General features: G+C 41.0%; 1 protein-coding gene across 1 annotated transcript; it reads left to right on the forward strand.

The window, feature by feature from the left end:
* Positions 1 to 7387: 7387 nt before the first annotated feature.
* Positions 7388 to 17291, forward strand: pou2af1 (POU class 2 homeobox associating factor 1). The gene is made up of 4 exons (XM_085794617.1): positions 7388 to 7570; positions 15210 to 15249; positions 15350 to 15663; positions 16783 to 17291. Exons 1-4 carry the CDS (start codon positions 7388 to 7390, stop codon positions 17245 to 17247), a joined length of 1002 nt encoding a protein of 333 aa, XP_085650743.1. The 3' UTR covers positions 17248 to 17291.
* The last annotated feature ends 2122 nt before the right edge of the window (positions 17292 to 19413 follow it).

Raw genomic sequence — 19413 nt, forward strand, 5'->3', positions numbered from 1 at the left:
AAATTTGGATTTAATTCTTACCTTGGTCTTTTATCTTCCGGGAACTGCCATAGAAGGCTCCGGCTGAAATTCCCGCCATTTTTTCCCCCCAAAGAAATTGGTGTAATTTGTGATACCACCACAAGTTGGTGCAGGCAGTGTCCCTAAATGTGGCTAATAGGTCAAAGTTTTTAAAAATGGAGTATCATGGTGCTAAGAGGCAAAAATGTAACGTCCTCGTATGAGGACGCAGGGTCTCAGTTATGGGTGAGTGAGTGCACCTCCGTTAAATGTAGGTATATTGCATATTTTTTATAATGTTTTAATATATTTTGGAATTAAAATGCATTTTAATCTATGTTTTACCATTGATGGTGTGGTTCTGCACGGGTGCAGTCATATTGTTGTGTGTTGTGTGTTGGGGTAGACTCTTTTCTCTGACTTTCCCGAGTGGAAGCTCCGACATGAGGTGGCGTTCGATTGCAATTTTTCAAGTAGGAGGTTGGAAAGACCCAAGTTCTGAGTTGTCTCAAGCGCAGCATAAGTTACAGCTCTGACCTTGGATTCCTACAACACTGCCAGACCTACAGTATTAACCACAATGCTTGTCAGAGATTTGGATGTGTTATGCTAGTAGCAGTTAACATAGCCTCAAACCGTTAATCTCTCAGGCTGAAATGGGGTCCAACACTGAGGAACATTTATCGTACACTGCCTTTGAGAGTTGTAGTTATCAATACCTTCATGTGAATTCTGATCTCAGACAACCTGACATGTTGTTGAACATTAGCTACTGAGGTTTGAGGAAGGAAGTCTGTCACAGAAATATAACAACATTTGCATCGGGGGTCTCAAACAGCAGCTGACTGTCCTTTATTTATTATGATTATTTGTCCTTTTTCTTTAATTTTCTGTTTCATACTTGCGTCACACATCTGTTTCCATGTTAAAATGTTTCGTCTCTTGTTATGATTCAGCTTAAACAGCACCGAAACTTGGTGCATAGGGAGATTTGTGGTTGAAGACACTGTGGCATCCCCTGGGAACTGTCGGCCAGCTACAGGCTGCTATAAAACACGTCAGTCAACCCGCCACTTTGATTTTCTTCAGTGTCACTAAACGATATTAGCGAGATAAGCAGTATGCACTGGGAGAAATGTAAGTACAACACAACAATGCTGTTTTAAATTTACATGATAAACACAAAGTTTGAGATATTTCAGGTAAATACTTGCATATATGTAGCGTTTATTGATGTGCAGTCTATGATTCAAGGGATAAACAGATTTCACCTCATCTTTTGCACTGTTTGTGTATTAAATCAGTTTTCAATGGGTGATATCATGATACTTTTCAATGCAATACCATGCAGCACAAAAGTCCTGTTATACGTAGGCCGGTGCATTGTGTGTGTTAAACACTTAATAGGAGGGCTAATTATCTGCTTTAGTAGGCTAAATGAGTTGTTGCTCGGGAGTTGTTGCAAAGAAACGTGAGCTTTGAATTTCCACTACTTGTTTTTTGCTTATATTGATTGATCACTTTATCATTTCTAATCAGTAATTTAAAGCTCAATGAGTTTGCTGCCGTATTGAACAGTAGCCAAAGTATTCACTCGAAGCGTTTCGGCTAATTTTGAAAACAACACGGCGACTTGTTAAAGCTGCTGTGTCAGACTCTTTTGGAAAGAGGAAGGTGGTCTTTTTGGAAGTTGGCTGTGAGTTGCCATTGGTCCGTTAATCTTGATATGCAAAATGGCGGCAGACTTCTGCCACAGTAAAAGACTGCACAGCTGTGGAGCTTCCTCTTTTGTGTTATCCGTGCACCGTGCATGTTGCTGTGCTGATTATTTGTGTGTCTGTGTGTGCTCATGTGTTTCAAACCGAGGCCGATAAAAGAAAACAACAACCTCTGTTCAGCTGAGTTTCAATCCAGAGATCCGTGTTGCACTGAACTGTGCATTTGCACCATTTATTTGCTTCATCCATGCATCTGTTCTTATGAATTCCTTGTCAAGATAAGCACCACTCCCCTGTTTGCAGCACACTCCTCACACTCCTTCAGTCCTTTGCCAGGAGCTTTTGCAAATCCCTTGTTACTGTTGGCTCAGTGACAACCTCACTTCCTGACCTCCTGCTACGCGACAGAGCGGCTCTTGTGCCTCCACAATGAGCTTTTACAAAATGCTGCAGCCGTCATCTGTCAGTGGTCTGAAGCATGACGTGAAAAATGAGCTTCATACTGTGCAATTTATAAAATAAACGTAGAATTTGAATAAGGAAACAGATCAGTAGATTGTGCTGCTGCTGCAAGTGTTAGCATGTTGACTAACTACAGTAGTATCTCAATTGCTAGCACGTTATGTTGGAAGATACTGTTCAGAGGTAGCTTTTTCTTGTAATTAGGGAAGTTAACATTCAAACAAATCCAACAAACATGGTTAGCCTGGTCATTAGCCTAAAACAGGGGTCGCCAATAAGTTTCAGACTCTGACCTAGACAGATCTGGTCATATCTGGACCTATAGGGTAGTGGGAATTATTGCATTTTGATGGAGCACTCTCGATTTTAACTGGTGCTTCTTTGCAGGTCTTTGCTTAGGCCTTTCTCATATGATCCTACTTGGAAAAAAAGGAGACATTATTGGTTAAATGCAATATCAGAAGGAGAAGATTATGTAGCCTAATATTTAAAAAAAAAACATAACCAATAAGGCTAAACTCTGTTTGACCAAGAAAAGCTAGGTAGGCTACAAGGGTAATTTGGTTTTTTGAATAAAATAACAGTCTAACATCCATCTAATGTTTGTGATATGACCATATTTTCCTTCATATTTTTTCGTATCTTGGTAACTAGCTATCGAACTAACTAGCGCTAAATGACAAGAAAAACACATAGGCTACAGTAGCACAAAGACTGGATGCAACGTTTTATAAGTTAACAGACCTTTTAGTTTAAGACAAACGTGTTAGTCTTTTTGCTCTGTATCTCATTTTTAGCCATCAACTGTATTAAAGATTGTTTTAAGAACACGGTATTAAAATGAGTGGGCAGGAAAGATGAGCGTCTATAGGCCTATTTGTTAGCTTGCATAGCTCACTACAGTGTCAAATCTCCCAGCTGACATGTCTTCACATCTGACATCTTTAAAAGATAAATGGACAACAGTTTTTAAGGTGGGCGGGGCTTAACAGACAGTCACACGTGTTTTCCAGCTGTTTCTGTTTAGCGTCACGGACTTGTCTGCACCCGATAACACCGCGCTAGGCTACGTTAAGTCCAACACGGCGTGTCTGACCAACGAAGGCAGATAAATCAGCTGCAGATAGGAATCTGGACAAGTTACAATCAGGACACGGTCTGGGGTTAATAAGAGGACAGAGACAACAGCAGACCTGGACCAAAGGTCTCGCAGCTCCATCACTGACGGGAGCGATGGGGACAACGGTTAGGCTAAAGGTCAGAGCAGCAGCCTGCTAACTGGAAGGAAAGTCTTAGCAGGAGGATTAAGAGGATGATGGTGTTTCTAAGTGGATCTTTGCCAAAGACATCATCTATGGAGGTAAAACAACAACAATAAATGCTGTTTTTTGCTCATCTGGTATTTTCAAACAACCTCTATTCTAAAGAAATTGAGGCACAGTAAAAAATAAAAATAAAATAAGAATAAAAAAAAGCAAAAGAAAAAGCAAATACAAACAAAATGTAATGATTTGCAGAACATATAAACCCAATATTTGATTGGACAAAGCCAACTTTTGAAATGTTCAATCTGAGACATTTTATTGTTTTAATTTTCCTTTTTTATTATCTATTTTGACCTAGATGCCATATAAATCTTTTAAATTCTTAGACAATGCCAAATTTCACAGATTATTATTTGCAGTGTCATTTACCAAATTCCCCTCAGAAATGTGTTGATTATTTTCTAAAACTGTTAGCTATTAGAAGTGTTTTTACAATAAATCAGACACCTTATCTGTTGATCTACAACTATTTTTAAACACCAAATGCAAACACACCGACGTTTAGGGAAATAAGTGAACATGGCTGACTGCATTTGGTTCTTAATTTTGGCACCTTCAAGAATATGGGGTTGTGTTAACAGAGAAACACGTGTCGGTCAAATGAACCATCAGGTTCACATGGGTTCATCGTTATGGGTTGTACAGTAATTGGTTCATTTTTGTATCACAATCACCCCCCACCACTGCCAGTAAGATGGTAAATACGAGTTAATACCTGCCTCCCCTGTGTGGAAACATGACCTGGCTTTGATCAGAGGCACATGCACACTGCAGCATTACACTGCAAAAACTCAAAATCTTACCAAGAATATTTGTCTTATTTCTACTCAAAATGTCTAATTTCTAGTCAAAACTAAAATCATTATTTAAAATAAGACTCATCACATTAAAAAGTAGCTTGTTTTTAGACACTTTTTACTTCTCTCAAGCATATTTTCACTTTAAATAAATCTGATAGTGGAGCAAGTTTTTCTTTCTTATTACAAACACGAAAAACTTGCTTTCACTGGCAGATTTTTCAACTTATTTCAAATGAAAATTTGTTCGAAACAAGTGAAAATGATCTAAAAACAAGTACATTTTTAATGTGATGAGTCTCATTTTAAGTGGAAAGAGATTAGTTTAGACTAGAAATTAGACGTTTTGACAAGACATAAGTTTTGAGTTTTTGCAGTGTAAAGCACAGTGTGGCACCTATTGTTTTACCATAAAACACCATACCTCATGTTCCTACATGCCGTTTAATTCACTCCAGCTTAGCTGTATACCAGTCCGGGTTTATCCTGCTGTCTTAACTGTGCACGCCCATAATCCCTGCCCAACAGCCACAAACTCACACTTTCTCTCAAACAGAGACGTTTGTGATGATGAGATAATTGATTAAAAAACTGCACTTTGACGTAAGCGCTGCCTGCAGGATGTTTTTTGTTTTTAATCCGAGAGAGTTTAGGTGTAGGTTTGTGTCACTGTCCTTCTGTGATGGAAATACAAAGAAAGGTTTTGTCGTTTTCATGTAAAAAGTTGTCACAGGTAAAGGATGTAAGGTGATAAAAGGATCATATCAGGTTATAAAGTATAAACAGTCCTATTGAATAGAAAATAGCAGGTGGTTTAAATACCAAATTACAAATAGAACAACTTTACATGACTGAACTTTAAGAGGGATTGGTCCAAACAATAATAAAACATTGATACCACAGGGTTTACAGGGTGGATTAAGATGTTTTGAGCTCCTCACATTTCACTGTGATCTTGCAAATCGTCTTTCTCTCTGTATTACAGTAAGAGCTCTGATGTGACGTCTGTCAGGAAATAAGTGGAGGTGACACATCAATATGTCTTCGTCCTCCTGTCAACCTTCACTTCTCAATATGAATGTGCACAAAAGTAAAAGTGGGAGGAAAGTCAGAGGTCATGTTTCACCCTCCACTTTAGTCTGTCTCAGGTGACCCCTTTTTGTTTTTAGTTATTAACGCACACTCTCGACAAATTCAGATTTATTACTCTTTCCCTGAAAATCGAAAGTCGTCCAGCATCGCCCTGCAGCCTGTTCTGAGTTCACAAAGTGTTTCTAGGTTCATGCACCGTGAGGGTGAGGGTGAGAGGGGGGTGGGAATGCCTTCACTCTGACTTTTGTAGCCTGAGGCGTCACTGCGCCGAGGGATGCTGCTGCTGTCTGTCGCTTCACAGCTTTTTACAGTATAAAGTTTCTTTGAGTTTATTCAAAAGAGGCCCCCTCTCGCTGTCGGATCAGATTTCTGCTCATGCTGACACTGGCAGGAAACCGCTGGTTGTCATTTAAACCAGTCGGACGTAGTGGGAGAGACGTCCAGGCCCGAGGTCCGTGTCAGTGCAGCTCCGACGACGCGTTATCAGTGAAATATTTAAATACATTCAAGTGTATGAGGTCAGATAATCTTTATTATGATGTCAAGAGTTAATCAACAGTGACCACAGATGATACGACTGAGAAATACTTCAATTACTAATGGAAATGTCACCATAAATAATATTTTTTCATAAGTTTTTGTTTTTATTGTTATTGATTTTGGAAAGATCATGTCTCAACCACGATAATACAGAGCTGCCATAAGCCTTTATAATAAACAATGTTTGGAATAACAAATATAAGACGTTATAACGCAAGATCATAAAGTTTAGAAACTGTTAAGAACAATAATGATCATCAACATGTTATTGTTGGAAGAGCAGATCATTATGTCTTAAATATTTCATTTATAAATAAATATTTTATTTGGTTAGTTTGGTCAAAATTCTTTCCATTAAGTTTTTATTTGGGATTTTTTTTTTTTTTTGATTCATTACATGTATTATCATTTATTGAAACCCTGATGACTGAAAATGGCCATAGGCCTTATGCAATAACACAGTGTTTGCAATGCATTTTCCCACCTTGCACCATATTTTACAAGATTTTGCATGTTATTTATTGTAGATACTGTTGAATATTAAAGTTTGACTCTTTATACAAAGTCAAATGAGCTCATTTTACATTAGGATGAGTCAAAAATGTATTTTTTTTTTTTTTAATTTGTTTATTGTATTAAGATTTTCCATTTAAAGGGACAACGACGAGTTTCTATTTGGTTATAAAAATGTCTCACGTTAATGTGGATGAATCTCCGCTACCCACACTTGTTAATGGGCCCATTTTCGATAAATATATCGTTTTGTCTCTATCGTTATTTTGTTATTATTAGTGGTGGTGGAAATGCTGGGCGAGCCGACCAGCGTTTCTTTACTTTCGGTTTCGTGGCGAGTCATGAGAATAACGCCGCTGAATCGCCATTTATGGTGGGAACTACGACGGTATGTGATCGTCTTCCAACCTCTGACTTTAATTCTTGATGAATGAAAACATGAGTCTGTCTTGCACCGGTCAAAGAATTTCACGGTGCGCGGAGGCTCATAAATGTAGTGTGAAAACACCTCGCTTTTCCAAAACTCCTGATTGTCCCTTTAAATTTTAGAAAGTAGATTTTTTTTAAAATACTTTTTTATTTTATTTTTTACAATTTCAAAATTGGAATATTCTGCATAATTTAGATTTTCACTTAATATCAATTAATATAAACTGCAAAAATATGTTTTTAGACACAGAAATGTGTTTTTCTGGACATCGTCCTCATCAGCAGACGTCTAATTGTTCATGTGGAGAAAAAAAATGAAAATGTGAAAACATCTACAGTTTCATGTGCAGCTTTGTGTCTCCACGTCTCCAAACCTGTCGAGTTGTGACGTCTCGTCTGTCGCGTCTTCAACTCTTCACCAGAACAGTGGGTTCATGGTCGTGAACTCTGTGACCTCTCCGTGTCCATCACAGACAGAGCGACGGCCTCGAGACACAACTGAGGACAAGAGATGAAGTCGGTGACGTCTGTTTGTTTGTCTCCTCGTCTCCTCCTCTCTGCAGCGGCGGCACCGCCAGCTCTGGGCCGGTCCCGGCCGTACCAAGGCGTCCGAGTCCGAGACCCGGTCAAAGAGCTGCTGAGGAGGAAGAGGAGTCTGGAGCCGCACGGCAACAAGACCGCTCCCCCCACGGTGGTGAGGACACACACAAACAGCACGACAAACATGTGACGACACAACTCTAATTCTCCTGAAGTGCAGGTTTAAAACTTTGACACATAAGCAACGTCCGTCTGTCAGGACGGCTGCGACCGGGAACCACCTGCCTTTCCAAAGAAAATCACTTTCCAACCAAAGAGCTGTGCAAACAATGGATCCACACACACACACACACACACACACACACACACACACACACACACACACACACTTCCCTGCACTAAACAAACAACTGTAGCTACAGTTGCAGCGTTGACTGGAGCACCATCAGGATCGATGCAGGCCTGAGCTGCAAAAACTCACAATCTTTTCGAGAATATTTGTCTTATTTCTTGTCAAAATTTCTCATTTCTAGTCAAAACTAATCTCATTCCACCTAAAATAAGACTCATCACCTAAAAATTAACTTGTTTTTAGATCATTTTCACTTGTTTCAAACAAATTTTCACTTGAAATAAGTACTATGTACTAATAAGGAAGAAAAACTTGATCCACTATCAGATTCTTCTACTTATTTCAAGTGAAAATCAGCTTGAACGAAGTAAAAAGTGTCTAAAAACAAGCTACTTTTTATGTGATGAGTCTTATTTTAAGCAGTGGCTCAGGTGGTAGAGTGGGTCGTCCAATGATCAGAGGGTTGGCGGTTCGAATCCCGCTCTGTCCCGGTTGCTGCTGTAGTGTCCTTGGGCAAGACACCTTATACCCACCTTGCTCCTGATGGGTCGTGGTTTGCTTTGCATGGCAGCTTCCTCCATCAGTGTGTGAATGGGAATGTGATGTACTGTAAAGCGCTTTGGGTATCGTTTTAGGTAGAAAAGCTAATGTTAATTAAGGGACCCTTATTGTAAAGTGTTACCAGCTATTATTGTAAAAACGTTTCTCGTCAAGCTTCAGCCGCCAGTTGCAGCCAAAGTGAGATTTTAACAGAACTTTTTTTCCCCCCTCTTTGATGCTGGACTGAATTAATGACTCAGCACTAATGTCGAATTTCTAATGAAGCCCCTTCTCGATGATTCATCATCCATTAGTCTGCAGGCGACGATCCGTGCAGCTGCATGACACATCATCACCATCGTTCTGTCTTGCCAAAACGGGACATTATGGCGTTCCCATGCAGCTAGGGAGCAGAAGTGAAGTGAAGCCCATCCCAGAGTCAAGCGGGGGGATTTTAGCCCTTATATAATCCAGGTGTTTTTCCGTGACAGTTAGAGCCATTCCCTGCATGGCTCCAGGGCTGGGCACGCAGCCCTATGCAAAATACTCTCACTGCCTTGCCAAAGAGAACCTCCCCCTCGCTATTTATTACATCCTTCTACTCCCCTAGCAGCAGCAGCAGAGGACGGACACGGACACACACACACACACACACACTCCCCGCATACTGTAGGTACACACCCTGTGATAAAAACAATAAAACATTATTCAGGCTAAGAGGAGTTTCATGTTACGATCCAGCGAGGCTGAAAAATGTAACAGATAACTCCACTTTCGCTAAAGGAGAGTTTTTCCGTGGAATGCACTGCAAAAACTCTAAATCTTACCAAGAATATTTGTCTTATTTTTAGTCCAAATGTCTCATTTCTAGTCAAAACTAATCTCATTATACTTAAAATAAAACTCATCACATAAAAAATAGCTTGTTTTTAGACACTTTTTACTTCTTTCAAGCATATTTTCACTTGAAATAAGTAGAAAAATCTGATAGTGGAGCAGGTTTTTCTTTCTTATTACAAACACAGAAAACCTGCTTTCACTGGTGCAGATTTTTCTACTTATTTCAAATGAAAATTAGTTTGAAACAAGTGAAAATGATCTAAAAACAGGTTCATTTTTAATGTGATGAGTCTTATTTAAAGTGGAAAGAGTTTAGTTTTGACTAGAAATGAGACATTTTGACAAGAAATAAGACAAATATCCTTGGAAAGATGTTGAGTTTTTGCAGTGTAAGAGGAGTTTCATGTTACGATCCAGTGAGGCTGAAAAATGTAATAGATAACGCTCCACTTTCGCTAAAGGAGAGTTTTTCCGTGGAATGAGAAAATAGTTTAGAAGCAGAATTAATAGCCTATCTCCTCTTGTGAACTTTATACATTTTTAACATCAATCATGTTTTCAGCCTGCACCTGCACCTTCACTTTCACCGCACACCGAGACATCTGCTAAATGTGTCCTTAGAGGATTAATGCCGCTCGTGTTTGCACGGCACCAAAAGCAAACAAGTGGTTTGATTGTGTCTCTGATTGTCTCGTTGTCGCTGTGAGTTTTGAAGGTAAAAGAGAGGCTGAGACTCCAGGAATCCGCAGCAGCAGCAGCCAAGAAACACACAACAATAATATGTGACACTGAAACCGCAGCTTGTTCTTTTTCACAATGTACTTTTCAGGCACGTTAAACAGACAATGTGTACTGACGACGCACAGCCAGGCTTTTAATTAGAGAGCGTTATCGGTGTCTCCAGGCTGTTTCTTTTTTTCTTTTCTTTTTTTTTACAGTTGTGCTGAGCCAAGCTACTGCAGGTTGGTTTCCCTCTGTGCTTAGTGTCAGTTCAGAGCTAAGCTAACGTGCTGCTGGTGGTAGCTTTATGTGTAGTGCACAAGTAGAAACGCTTCCGTCAAAAATTCCTCATTACTGAGCTCATTGAGAGAGATTAAAAAACACTTTCAGGCACGTTCAGGTTGTTTTCTCTGCACTATTTTTGTCTCTTTCAATGCATGATGGTCTATATTGCTTCATTAGTGACCATTAGTTGTACAACACTGTCTTGAACTATAAAGGATATGATAATTAACACTATACACTGATACAGAACCACAATACGGACTGGTGTTAAACAAGAGTGTGAATGTTTCTGCACTGTCACATCTTTGGCAGAGTCTGACTCCGCCCCTTTTCCCCAGCTAATCCAAAAATGGGCGTGGCCACAGTTGGCGTGCAAGTACATCTGTTCATGTCAGTTTGTTGCAAATTAACGATGCGCTCCATTTACCTTTAAAGTCAGAATTTAGAGCGACATCAGAGCTGAATTGTGTTACAGTTATGAGTTGGTAACGAGTGGGAAAAACTGAACTCTCCAGGTCTGGTCTCTCCTCCTCTGTGTCTCTAACCCTCCTCTCCTCCATGTGCATTTGTTTTCAACGAAGCCGGTGAGAAATCAATCCATGGAGCGGTGGATAAGGTTATTTATCATCTACCATGTTACCATGTGTATATTTGTGTAGTCTTATCTGCTGTTGTGAGACAGAGTTGTTTTCGAGGTAAATCCATGAAAAACCGCTGATGCGCGTTGCCTTCAGGGACAGTTTTTCATCAAGCAGTCTCTGCATTTCCCTCTAAAACAACTCTGTCTGGTAACGTTCCATTATTATCTCATAGCGTGGTGAATGTGCAGGTCACAACTTGTCCACCAGAGCGTTGTGGAGTTGTTGGATTGTGTATTTGATGAGTTTGATGAGTGGAAACCAAGAAATCCCATGAGCCTCCGTAGCGTAGCTCTGAGCAGCTCACAGCTCTGCTCCGCCGTTCTAAAAACAGCTTGCACCGACAATTAAAGGTAACGAACCTACTGCTAAAACTATAGCGAGTATGGCAATGGGCCAAACTGTTGAACTATCCCTTTATGCTAAAAAATACTGCATAGTTCCTCTTTAAACTAGTAAATCAATAATGACACTATGTGATTGTGAGTTTGCGTGCGTTGTCTACAGCCAGGAGCTGCACAATACAGTCGGTTTAACTAATTTAATAACACAAAAAGTGTCTGATAAACATTGTAATGTTCAGCTTTTGTTCACTGTTGATGCTCCTATAGCGGCCATCTTGGATTGTAGCGAATGTAAGTTCCTCCAAATTCCCATTTCTGGAGGCGTTTTCTTATGACGCCACCGACTGCGAACTTAGAAAATCTGACTTCCAAGTTTTAATTGAACTGATCGCAGTTGTTTTTGTCCAAGGCTCACTCTAGTGGTCAGGAGAGGAACTGCAGCTTTTAACACTTTGGTGTCTGATTGTTGTTTCACCTCCACATGACAAAGGCTTCTAGTCTTTGTAGAAGTTACGATGAGATCTGATGCTTGTGACCTTTTGTCTTCCACTGCTGTTTGACATGAGCAGCAGCTAAAAGACTGGATCACTGACACCGGCTGTCAGTTCTGTCAGTACTGTCACCGCTGCCTCTCTCATTACCTCACACTTCAGCCTCTTCACTGCACCACTGCCTGTAGTGCACACACACACACACACACACACAGAGCAAATACATAGTTAGGGTTGGGGCTGTGCACACACACACGCGCGTTGGTCAGTGATATCAGACACAGTGTGAACAGACTCAGTCCAGTCAACGACGACACCTGAATGATAAAAGAAGAGCAACAGTTGGGAAATGTAAATGACATGAGGTTGAGCAAACATGACGATGACAAATTAGAAGGGAGAAAAATATGATCCAATATAATAAATAAGTCGTTGATCACATGACTGATTCATGTCGAGCGTCAGTGTCAACTTCAGCCAAGTGACGATTTTAAACTACGTAGTTTGATTCTGATTGACGACCAAGTATAAGCATATTTTATATGTTTTATTTCCAATGTGTTGATATAGCATGTCGAATAAAAAGTATGGTCATAGAGTTGAAAACATAAAGAATAATTTGTTTAAAATCTTTTTTTTTTGCTTAATTTTTGAGATACTTCAAAATCCTGCCAGAAGCTGAAAGTAAAGGTGACCTTCAAAAACAGATTAAATTGCATCATTTGCAAGGTGATGTAGACTTTCAAAGGAGAATCCCTCTAGTTTTTCTTTTCATCACTGTGTTCCCTGGCCCTTTTTTTTTTTTTGCCAGAATTTTTTATTTTTTTATTTTGCCTTGCTTTTTTTGGCTGGCTTTTTGGGGGGGGGCTGGCCCTAATACATCTTCATAAAATTCAGACTGATATTGAATGGAGACGACCTGTTATTACAGAACACCACCTCAGAGAGTGTCGCAGAAAATATCTGAGCAATCCGATGTAGCCTTTCAGAATAAAAGCCCCATATGAAATGGTGTTCCATTATTATTATATTACAAAACAACGTTGACCCTGAGAAACTGGTTGTCTGGTCCATCATGTCCCAGAGACACTACCTCTGAAATGCTACATCAAATTACCCTGACCTTCCCTAAGGTGGAGTATCTACTATCAGTCTGAAGTGGATTCATTCTGTAATAACTGGTGGTTTGCTTTTAAAGTAGAAGTAAGTGATATATTTGTGTTAATATAAGTCTTAAATAGTTATATCTTCCGACAGCAATCACTTCTATAGAGTGTTTGGACCGAAACACGGGTCTGTCAGTCACTCTGCTCTGCTCTGAGCCGAAGAGAAAACATTTATCGTATCCTACAGTTTTTATCCAATGAGGAGAGAGAACGGCATGCAGGGCTGTGTGTGCAGCCAAGGGACGCCGTGAATGTGGCGACGTAGGGACGAGGACTGTTATGGTGCGTTCAAGGAAACTCGTATTTTTCCGACCGTGAAGTGGTACCAGTTCGATCTGGTACGAGTTCACGGGTCGGAAGTTACGAGTGGCCGTTATAGTGACTTTCACCGGTAAAACAGGTCGGAAAAACACGAGTGGGTTGCCTGAAACGCTACAAAGTCGTAAGTTGTGACTTGAAGCTGTAATTTACGATTTCAAAAGCCTGCCTGGAACGCAGCATTAGCGCAAACGACCGGACCACTTACTTCTGCTTTAATATAAATCTGAATTTACATTCACGTTCAAATAGGGCTTTTATTCTGAAATACTACCAGATTGGCTGGCTTGAGCTTCTTGTAGGATTTTGAAGTGTCTTGTTAATTCAAGAAAGAAAAAAAAACTCAGAAAAACAGAGGGTTTTTTTTTTTTTCAAGTGAATGTGACACACTTCTGTAGAAACAGATTCCAAACGTTGGCGACATTAAACAATTTTTAATGCGATAAAATAAGGAAAAATCCAAAGTATCCAAAAAGACCTGCAGGAAGAGTTCATTTGTAGTAGTAGATAAATAAAAACTTTCCAATCTAAAACAATGACAAAAACAAGTTTAGATCAGAGAGATCAGAGAGAGCAAATACATAGTTAGGGTTGGGGCTGTGCACACACACACGCGCGTTGGTCAGTGATATCAGACACAGTGTGAACAGACTCAGTCCAGTCCACGACGACACCTGAATGTTAAAAGAAGAGCAACAGTTGGGAAATGTAAATGACATGAGGTTGAGCAAACATGACGATGACAATAGATTTAAAGTTCAGTCTTGACACTGGAGCTTTCGATCGTATCACAGGGTCTTCCTCTGCAGACCGTTGTTGTTATGCATTGACACTCGTACAGATGGATCTTGTATAAAAAAAAAAAAAAGCAGAAGGGTGCGTTTACCTGAGCTTCATCTTCATCCTCAGCAGGCAGACGTTGTGTGTGTACAGTGTTGTGTAATGTGTAGCGTATTAGTCAGAATCCAACATCAGATTTTCCCGCAGGTAGAAACTGACACTTTAAAGGGAATTCTGCTCCCAGACTTTTACAGTACGTAGATTTTCTCACGCCAACACACTGTCCACCCACACACAAACTCACTCTCACACTCAATCACTCACACATCTGCTAACACCTGGACTTGATCAGTAAAGTGTAAATACTGAATATTTATATATCAACATTTCAGTTTAAACGGATACACCAACATTTTTTTTTAACGTGTCTTGCCTCACTCCTGAGTCCATGACCAGCAGATAGACACCATCCTTTCCACTGTGCGTGCAGTAACAAGGGAGATAGAGCCGTATCGCCCGTAATTAGCTTAGCTCAAACACTGGAAGTGTATGGGTAGTGTTAGCCTGCCTCCACCTAAAGTCATCAGAGAAACTCTTCAGCAACTCTAAACGGAAACCGGCGGGCCGATCTTCGTCTCAGAACTGACAAAACTCTCCGGTAAGGCATCTTGAGCGGTCAAATGCCGCTAACGGGACGAGATCGGTCAAAACGGAGGGTTCAAGCAAAGACGGTTTATTTTGGTTCAAGCTAGCTACATCGAGGGTAGGTTAGCTTCCTATTTCAAAGTAAAAGCACAAATTCTATCGTCATGGTTTTCTGTATGTAAAAGGCAACGGGTGTTTTATTTTGTGAAAGTAACCGGAAGTGCGTTGGTCACAACGCCTAGCTTGAGTAGCGCCGAATTCGTCCGAACAAAATTGTAAACAGCTGGTATTTAGACAAATTAACGACACACTGCTAATCTTAACTTTCTCGCCTAAAAATGTTTGAAATGTTGATAAAGTGATATATTTACAGAGTTTAGAGGGTAGTAGGCAGGCTAACACTACTTATGCACTTCCAGCGTTTGAGCTAAGCTAATTAGCGGTGCGCCAGCTGTGCCTGTATCTCCCTTGTTACTGCACGCACAGTCGAAAGTATGGTGTCTATCTTCTGGTCATGGACTCGGGAGTGAGGCACGACACGAAAACAAATGTTGAAGTATCCCTTTAGGATTAGTTTATTTGAAAAGGGACAATGCACATTAATAAACACACATGTACATGGTCCGGTTCTCTGTAACTTCTATGTTTTTAATGGATGTCGTCTTCTTCTGCAGGATGTGCTCACACACAGCAACCCGTCGTCGTACACACCAGGTATTTGTTCATTGATAATTGATTCCTGCAGGTGAAACAAGCTTCTGCACGTGTAACCACTCCTCACCTTCCTCCTCCTCCTCCTTCCTCTGACATGCAGCCATCTTTGGCTCTGATGTCGCCGCCGGCTCCTCGGCTGCTGAGCCTGGAGACGGAGGAGTGCTGCAGTGCACGGGATGGAGAGCTCCGCCCCTTTCCGCCGCTGCCACCATCGCCACCACCGCTGCCGCCACCATCGCCGGCGCCGGGCTGCAGCCGCCGTGGTCTTCGTCTGATTACAGCCAGCAGGACGGCCTGGCTCAGCCTCTGGCCTACCCAGCCACCACGCTGACAGCAGACCTGTACATGCCCACGCTGTGCCCCAGCTACACCATGCTCACCTACACACATGCACCGCTGCTCACCAACTTCGGGGTGAGTGGGATACAGAGCCACAAAACGGGGGGGGGCGGGGGGGGGGACTTTAGACTGGGAAAATAAATAAAGACTGAGAGACTTGAGCTGAATCCCCATGAGAAATATGCAGCTCTAACTTCTCCAACCATCTAAACTTAAAGGATGTGATTGGTGGATCTGGTTCAGAGGCTCCATGTTTCCTTGATCAATGTATTTCTGATCATTTAATCACTAGTTTTTGTCTCTGCTACTTAAAGGGATACGCCAACATTTTTTTTTCATGTCTTGCCTCACTCCCGAGTCCATGACCAGCAGAGTCCTTTCGACTGTGCGTGCAGTAAGGGAGATACGGGCAGAGCTGATGCACTGCTAATTAGCTTAGCTCAAATGCTGGAAGTGTATAGGTAGTGTTAGCCTGCCTCCTACCCGAGCCGAAATCAGCAGTCAGAAGCTGATTTCATTTTAGCTCTAAACTCTGTAAATATATCACCTTCAAACATGTTTAGGCGAGAAAGTAGCCGTTTAGATCAGCAGTGTGTCGTTAATTTGTCTAAATACCAGCTGCTTACAATTTTGTTCGGACGAATTCGGCGCTACTCAAGCTAGCCGTTGTGACCAACACACTTCCGGTTACTTTCACAAAATAAAACACCCGTTGCCCTTTACATACAGAAAACCATGACGATAGAATTTGTGCTTTTACTTTGAAATAGGAAGCTAACCTACCCTCGATGTAGCTAGCTTGAACCAAAATAAACCGTCTTTGCTTGAACCCTCCGTTTTGACCGATCTCGTCCCGTTAGCGGCATTTGACCGCTCAAGATGCCTTACCGGAGAGTTTTGTCAGCTCTGAGACGAAGATCGGCCCGCCGGTTTCTGTTTAGAGTTGCTGAAGAGTTTCTCTGATGACTTTAGGTGGAGGCAGGCTAACACTACCCATACACTTCCAGTGTTTGAGCTAAGCTAATTACGGGTGATACGGCTCTATCTCCCTTGTTACTGCATGCACAGTTGAAAGGATGGTGTCTATCTGCTGGTCATGGACTCGGGAGTGAGGCAAGACATGAAAAAAAATGTTGGCCTATCCCTTTAAACTTCCTCCCCCATCTTCCCTGATGTTCCCGTTGCTCTCCACAGACCATCCCGGTGGCTCCGGCCCCGTCCTCCCTCCCTCAGATGGAGCTGCCGGACTCGGGCCTGGCCTACCTGCCCTGGGCCCAGCCCCTCACCACCATATCCACCATGTCCAACCCGGGGGTCCAGTTCGCCCCCGGCTCCGCGGCGCTGTCCGGCTCTCCGCTGGTGCACATGCCGCTGTCCATGTCCCTGACCACCATGATCCCTCAGCTGGAGGCCCCGGGCTCAGACCAGCAGCACCAGCCCCAGATCCTGGAGCTCCCCGCTCAGCGCTCGGACCACCACCACCACCACCAGCACCACCAGCACCAGCAGCTGGACCCCGAGGCCGACGAAGACCCGGCGGACATCGAACCGGAGTCGCCGAACCTGCTGGACAAACTCCTGGAGGACCAGAATAAGGAGGACGGCGAAGAGGAGGACAAGGACTCGTACAGCAACTCCATCTTCATCCCCAACGTCTGAAAACACGGAGAGCAGCTCGTTGTGTCGTCTCTGTTTGTTGTAGAAGTGACTGCTGCAGCCTTGTTATTGTGCACGAGGATCATTTCACCTCATTACACTGCAAAAACTCAAAATCTTACCAAGAATATTTGTCATATTGTTAGTCAAAATGTCTCATTTCTAGTCAAAACTAATCTCATTCTACTTAAAATAAGACTCATCACATTTAAAAAGTAGCTCTTTTTTTTAGACACTTTTACTTCTTTCAAGCATATTTTCACTTGAAATAAGTAGAAAAATCTGATTTTTTTCTTCCTTATTACAAGCACAAAAAAACTTGCTTTCACTGGCAGATTCTTCTACTTATTTCAAGTGAAAGTTAGTTTGAAACAAGTGAAAATGATCTGAAAACAAGTTGATTTTAAGATGATGAGTCTTATTTTAAGTGGAAAGAGATTAGTTTAGACTAGAAATGAGACAAATATTCTTGGAAAGATTTTGAGTTTTTGCAGTGTATATTGATTGATTATTACTCAGTCTGGATCAGGCTTGGGGATTAATTCATTATATGTAACAACGTTATGTGATTAGGATACAAAAAAAGGGACCGTAATCCGTTGCAGTACAGAAAAAAATATGGAAGTAGACGTTGATTTTTTAACTTCCTGTTTGTGTTCTTGTTTTGTATCATAAAATGTTGCTGTTTTCCATCTCCATTATTATTATTTTTCCTTCCTCCATGACGTCCTGTTTCCTTCAGGACCCTCTGACTGACGGACACTCGTCATGTGACTCATGTTGACAAAGTGTGTCACAATCTTTCATTTTTAATATTAGACTTTTTGTGTTTTCTTAATCTAAACGTAAACATCTAAACATCTGGATGTGGAAACAAACGACCCAACAAGTTTATAATGCGACGAGCGGAAAGGAGTTCAATTTAAACAAACCTGAACAGGTCACAGGAAGGAGGAAGCATATTGCATTCACTTGAATAATAATATTAATGTTTTTCGTGGTCATTTTTTTTCTCCTGTTTTTCGGGGTAATTTTTTTCTGACTTAGCTATTGAGATTTCAAAATCCTGTGAGAAGCTCCCACCTGCAAGTAACATAATGACTGATTTCAAAATAAAGGTGCTACATCAGACTGTTCTGAGTTACACTCTTTGAGGTGGTGTTCTGTAATAATAGGTAGTTTCCTTTCAATATGAATCTGAATTTACGAGGAACAGTGAAAATGAGTAAAATGAGTGGGGTTTTCCTTTAAAAATCTACAATGCCGTTGATAGCTCGACTGTATTTTTTGTGTAGCATATCCATGGATGTATCTCATGGATCTAAGATGTAATAGATCCGTGATGAAGTGGAGGCTTGACTGCAGCAGTTAAACGTTACTTGCAGGTGGGAGCTTCTTTTCTTTTTCTTCTTTTGAAATCTCGTTAAGTCAGAAAAAAATTACCATGAAAAAACAGAAAAAAAAATTGTCAGAAAAACAGAAAAAAAAATTCAAAAAAACAAACCAAAAAATAAATTACTCAAGTGAATGCAATACGCTTCCGTACAGGAAGGAGCTCGTCAAAGGTCAAAGGTCAAGATCCATAATGTGTGTGGATGTACAGTGTGTGTGTGTATTTAATGTTGCTGCTCCTTCGTGTGCAGCTGCAGTAGTTCATGTAGTTTTATACCATGTGATCAATGAAATTTGATTTTGATTTGTTGAAGTAAATATTTTTTAAAACAGAGTTTCATCTCCTTTTCATTCAAACTCTGTTCCCACAGCTCATCAGTGGATTATTTAACATCCATACCCACTCTCCTTTTGGTCTGACAACTTTTTTTCTGAGGCTGTTGAGTGGACATCTGACGGAGGTTTTCCTGAGATCTTATGCTGGTTGACTGATGAACGTTTCTTATCATTAAACTGCAGCCTGAGGATATTTGTTATTGATTTGTTCCCAGATCTCAGTGATTGATCCATATTGAGTCATGTGAACAGTTAAATGTTTACAGACATAAAGTGAATTCTTATTTTTACTTTTCATTTCTTAAACCAGTTTTTTCTGAATCTACACTGTATAAATCTTCCTGTTAGCAGTTCCCTCCTCTCTCATTCCTCCTTCTCTCTCTCTCTCTCCTCTACAGATGTTGTTTTCTGATCAGTAAGTGACACTGAACTTCAGAGACA

The sequence above is a fragment of the Trachurus japonicus genome, chromosome 13 (genome assembly GCF_045865225.1).
Source record: "Trachurus japonicus isolate A0001 chromosome 13, Traja_1.0".
Taxonomy (NCBI): domain Eukaryota; kingdom Metazoa; phylum Chordata; class Actinopteri; order Carangiformes; family Carangidae; genus Trachurus; species Trachurus japonicus.

Bases quoted from the DNA above. Each gene is read 5' to 3' on its own strand.
- pou2af1 (XM_085794617.1), top strand. From the start codon at position 7,388: ATGAAGTCGGTGACGTCTGTTTGTTTGTCTCCTCGTCTCCTCCTCTCT. The intron at 15,250-15,349 runs GTATTTGTTCAT...TCTGACATGCAG, and splicing joins CCCGTCGTCGTACACACCAG to CCATCTTTGGCTCTGATGTC. The intron at 15,664-16,782 runs GTGAGTGGGATA...TGCTCTCCACAG, and splicing joins CGCTGCTCACCAACTTCGGG to ACCATCCCGGTGGCTCCGGC.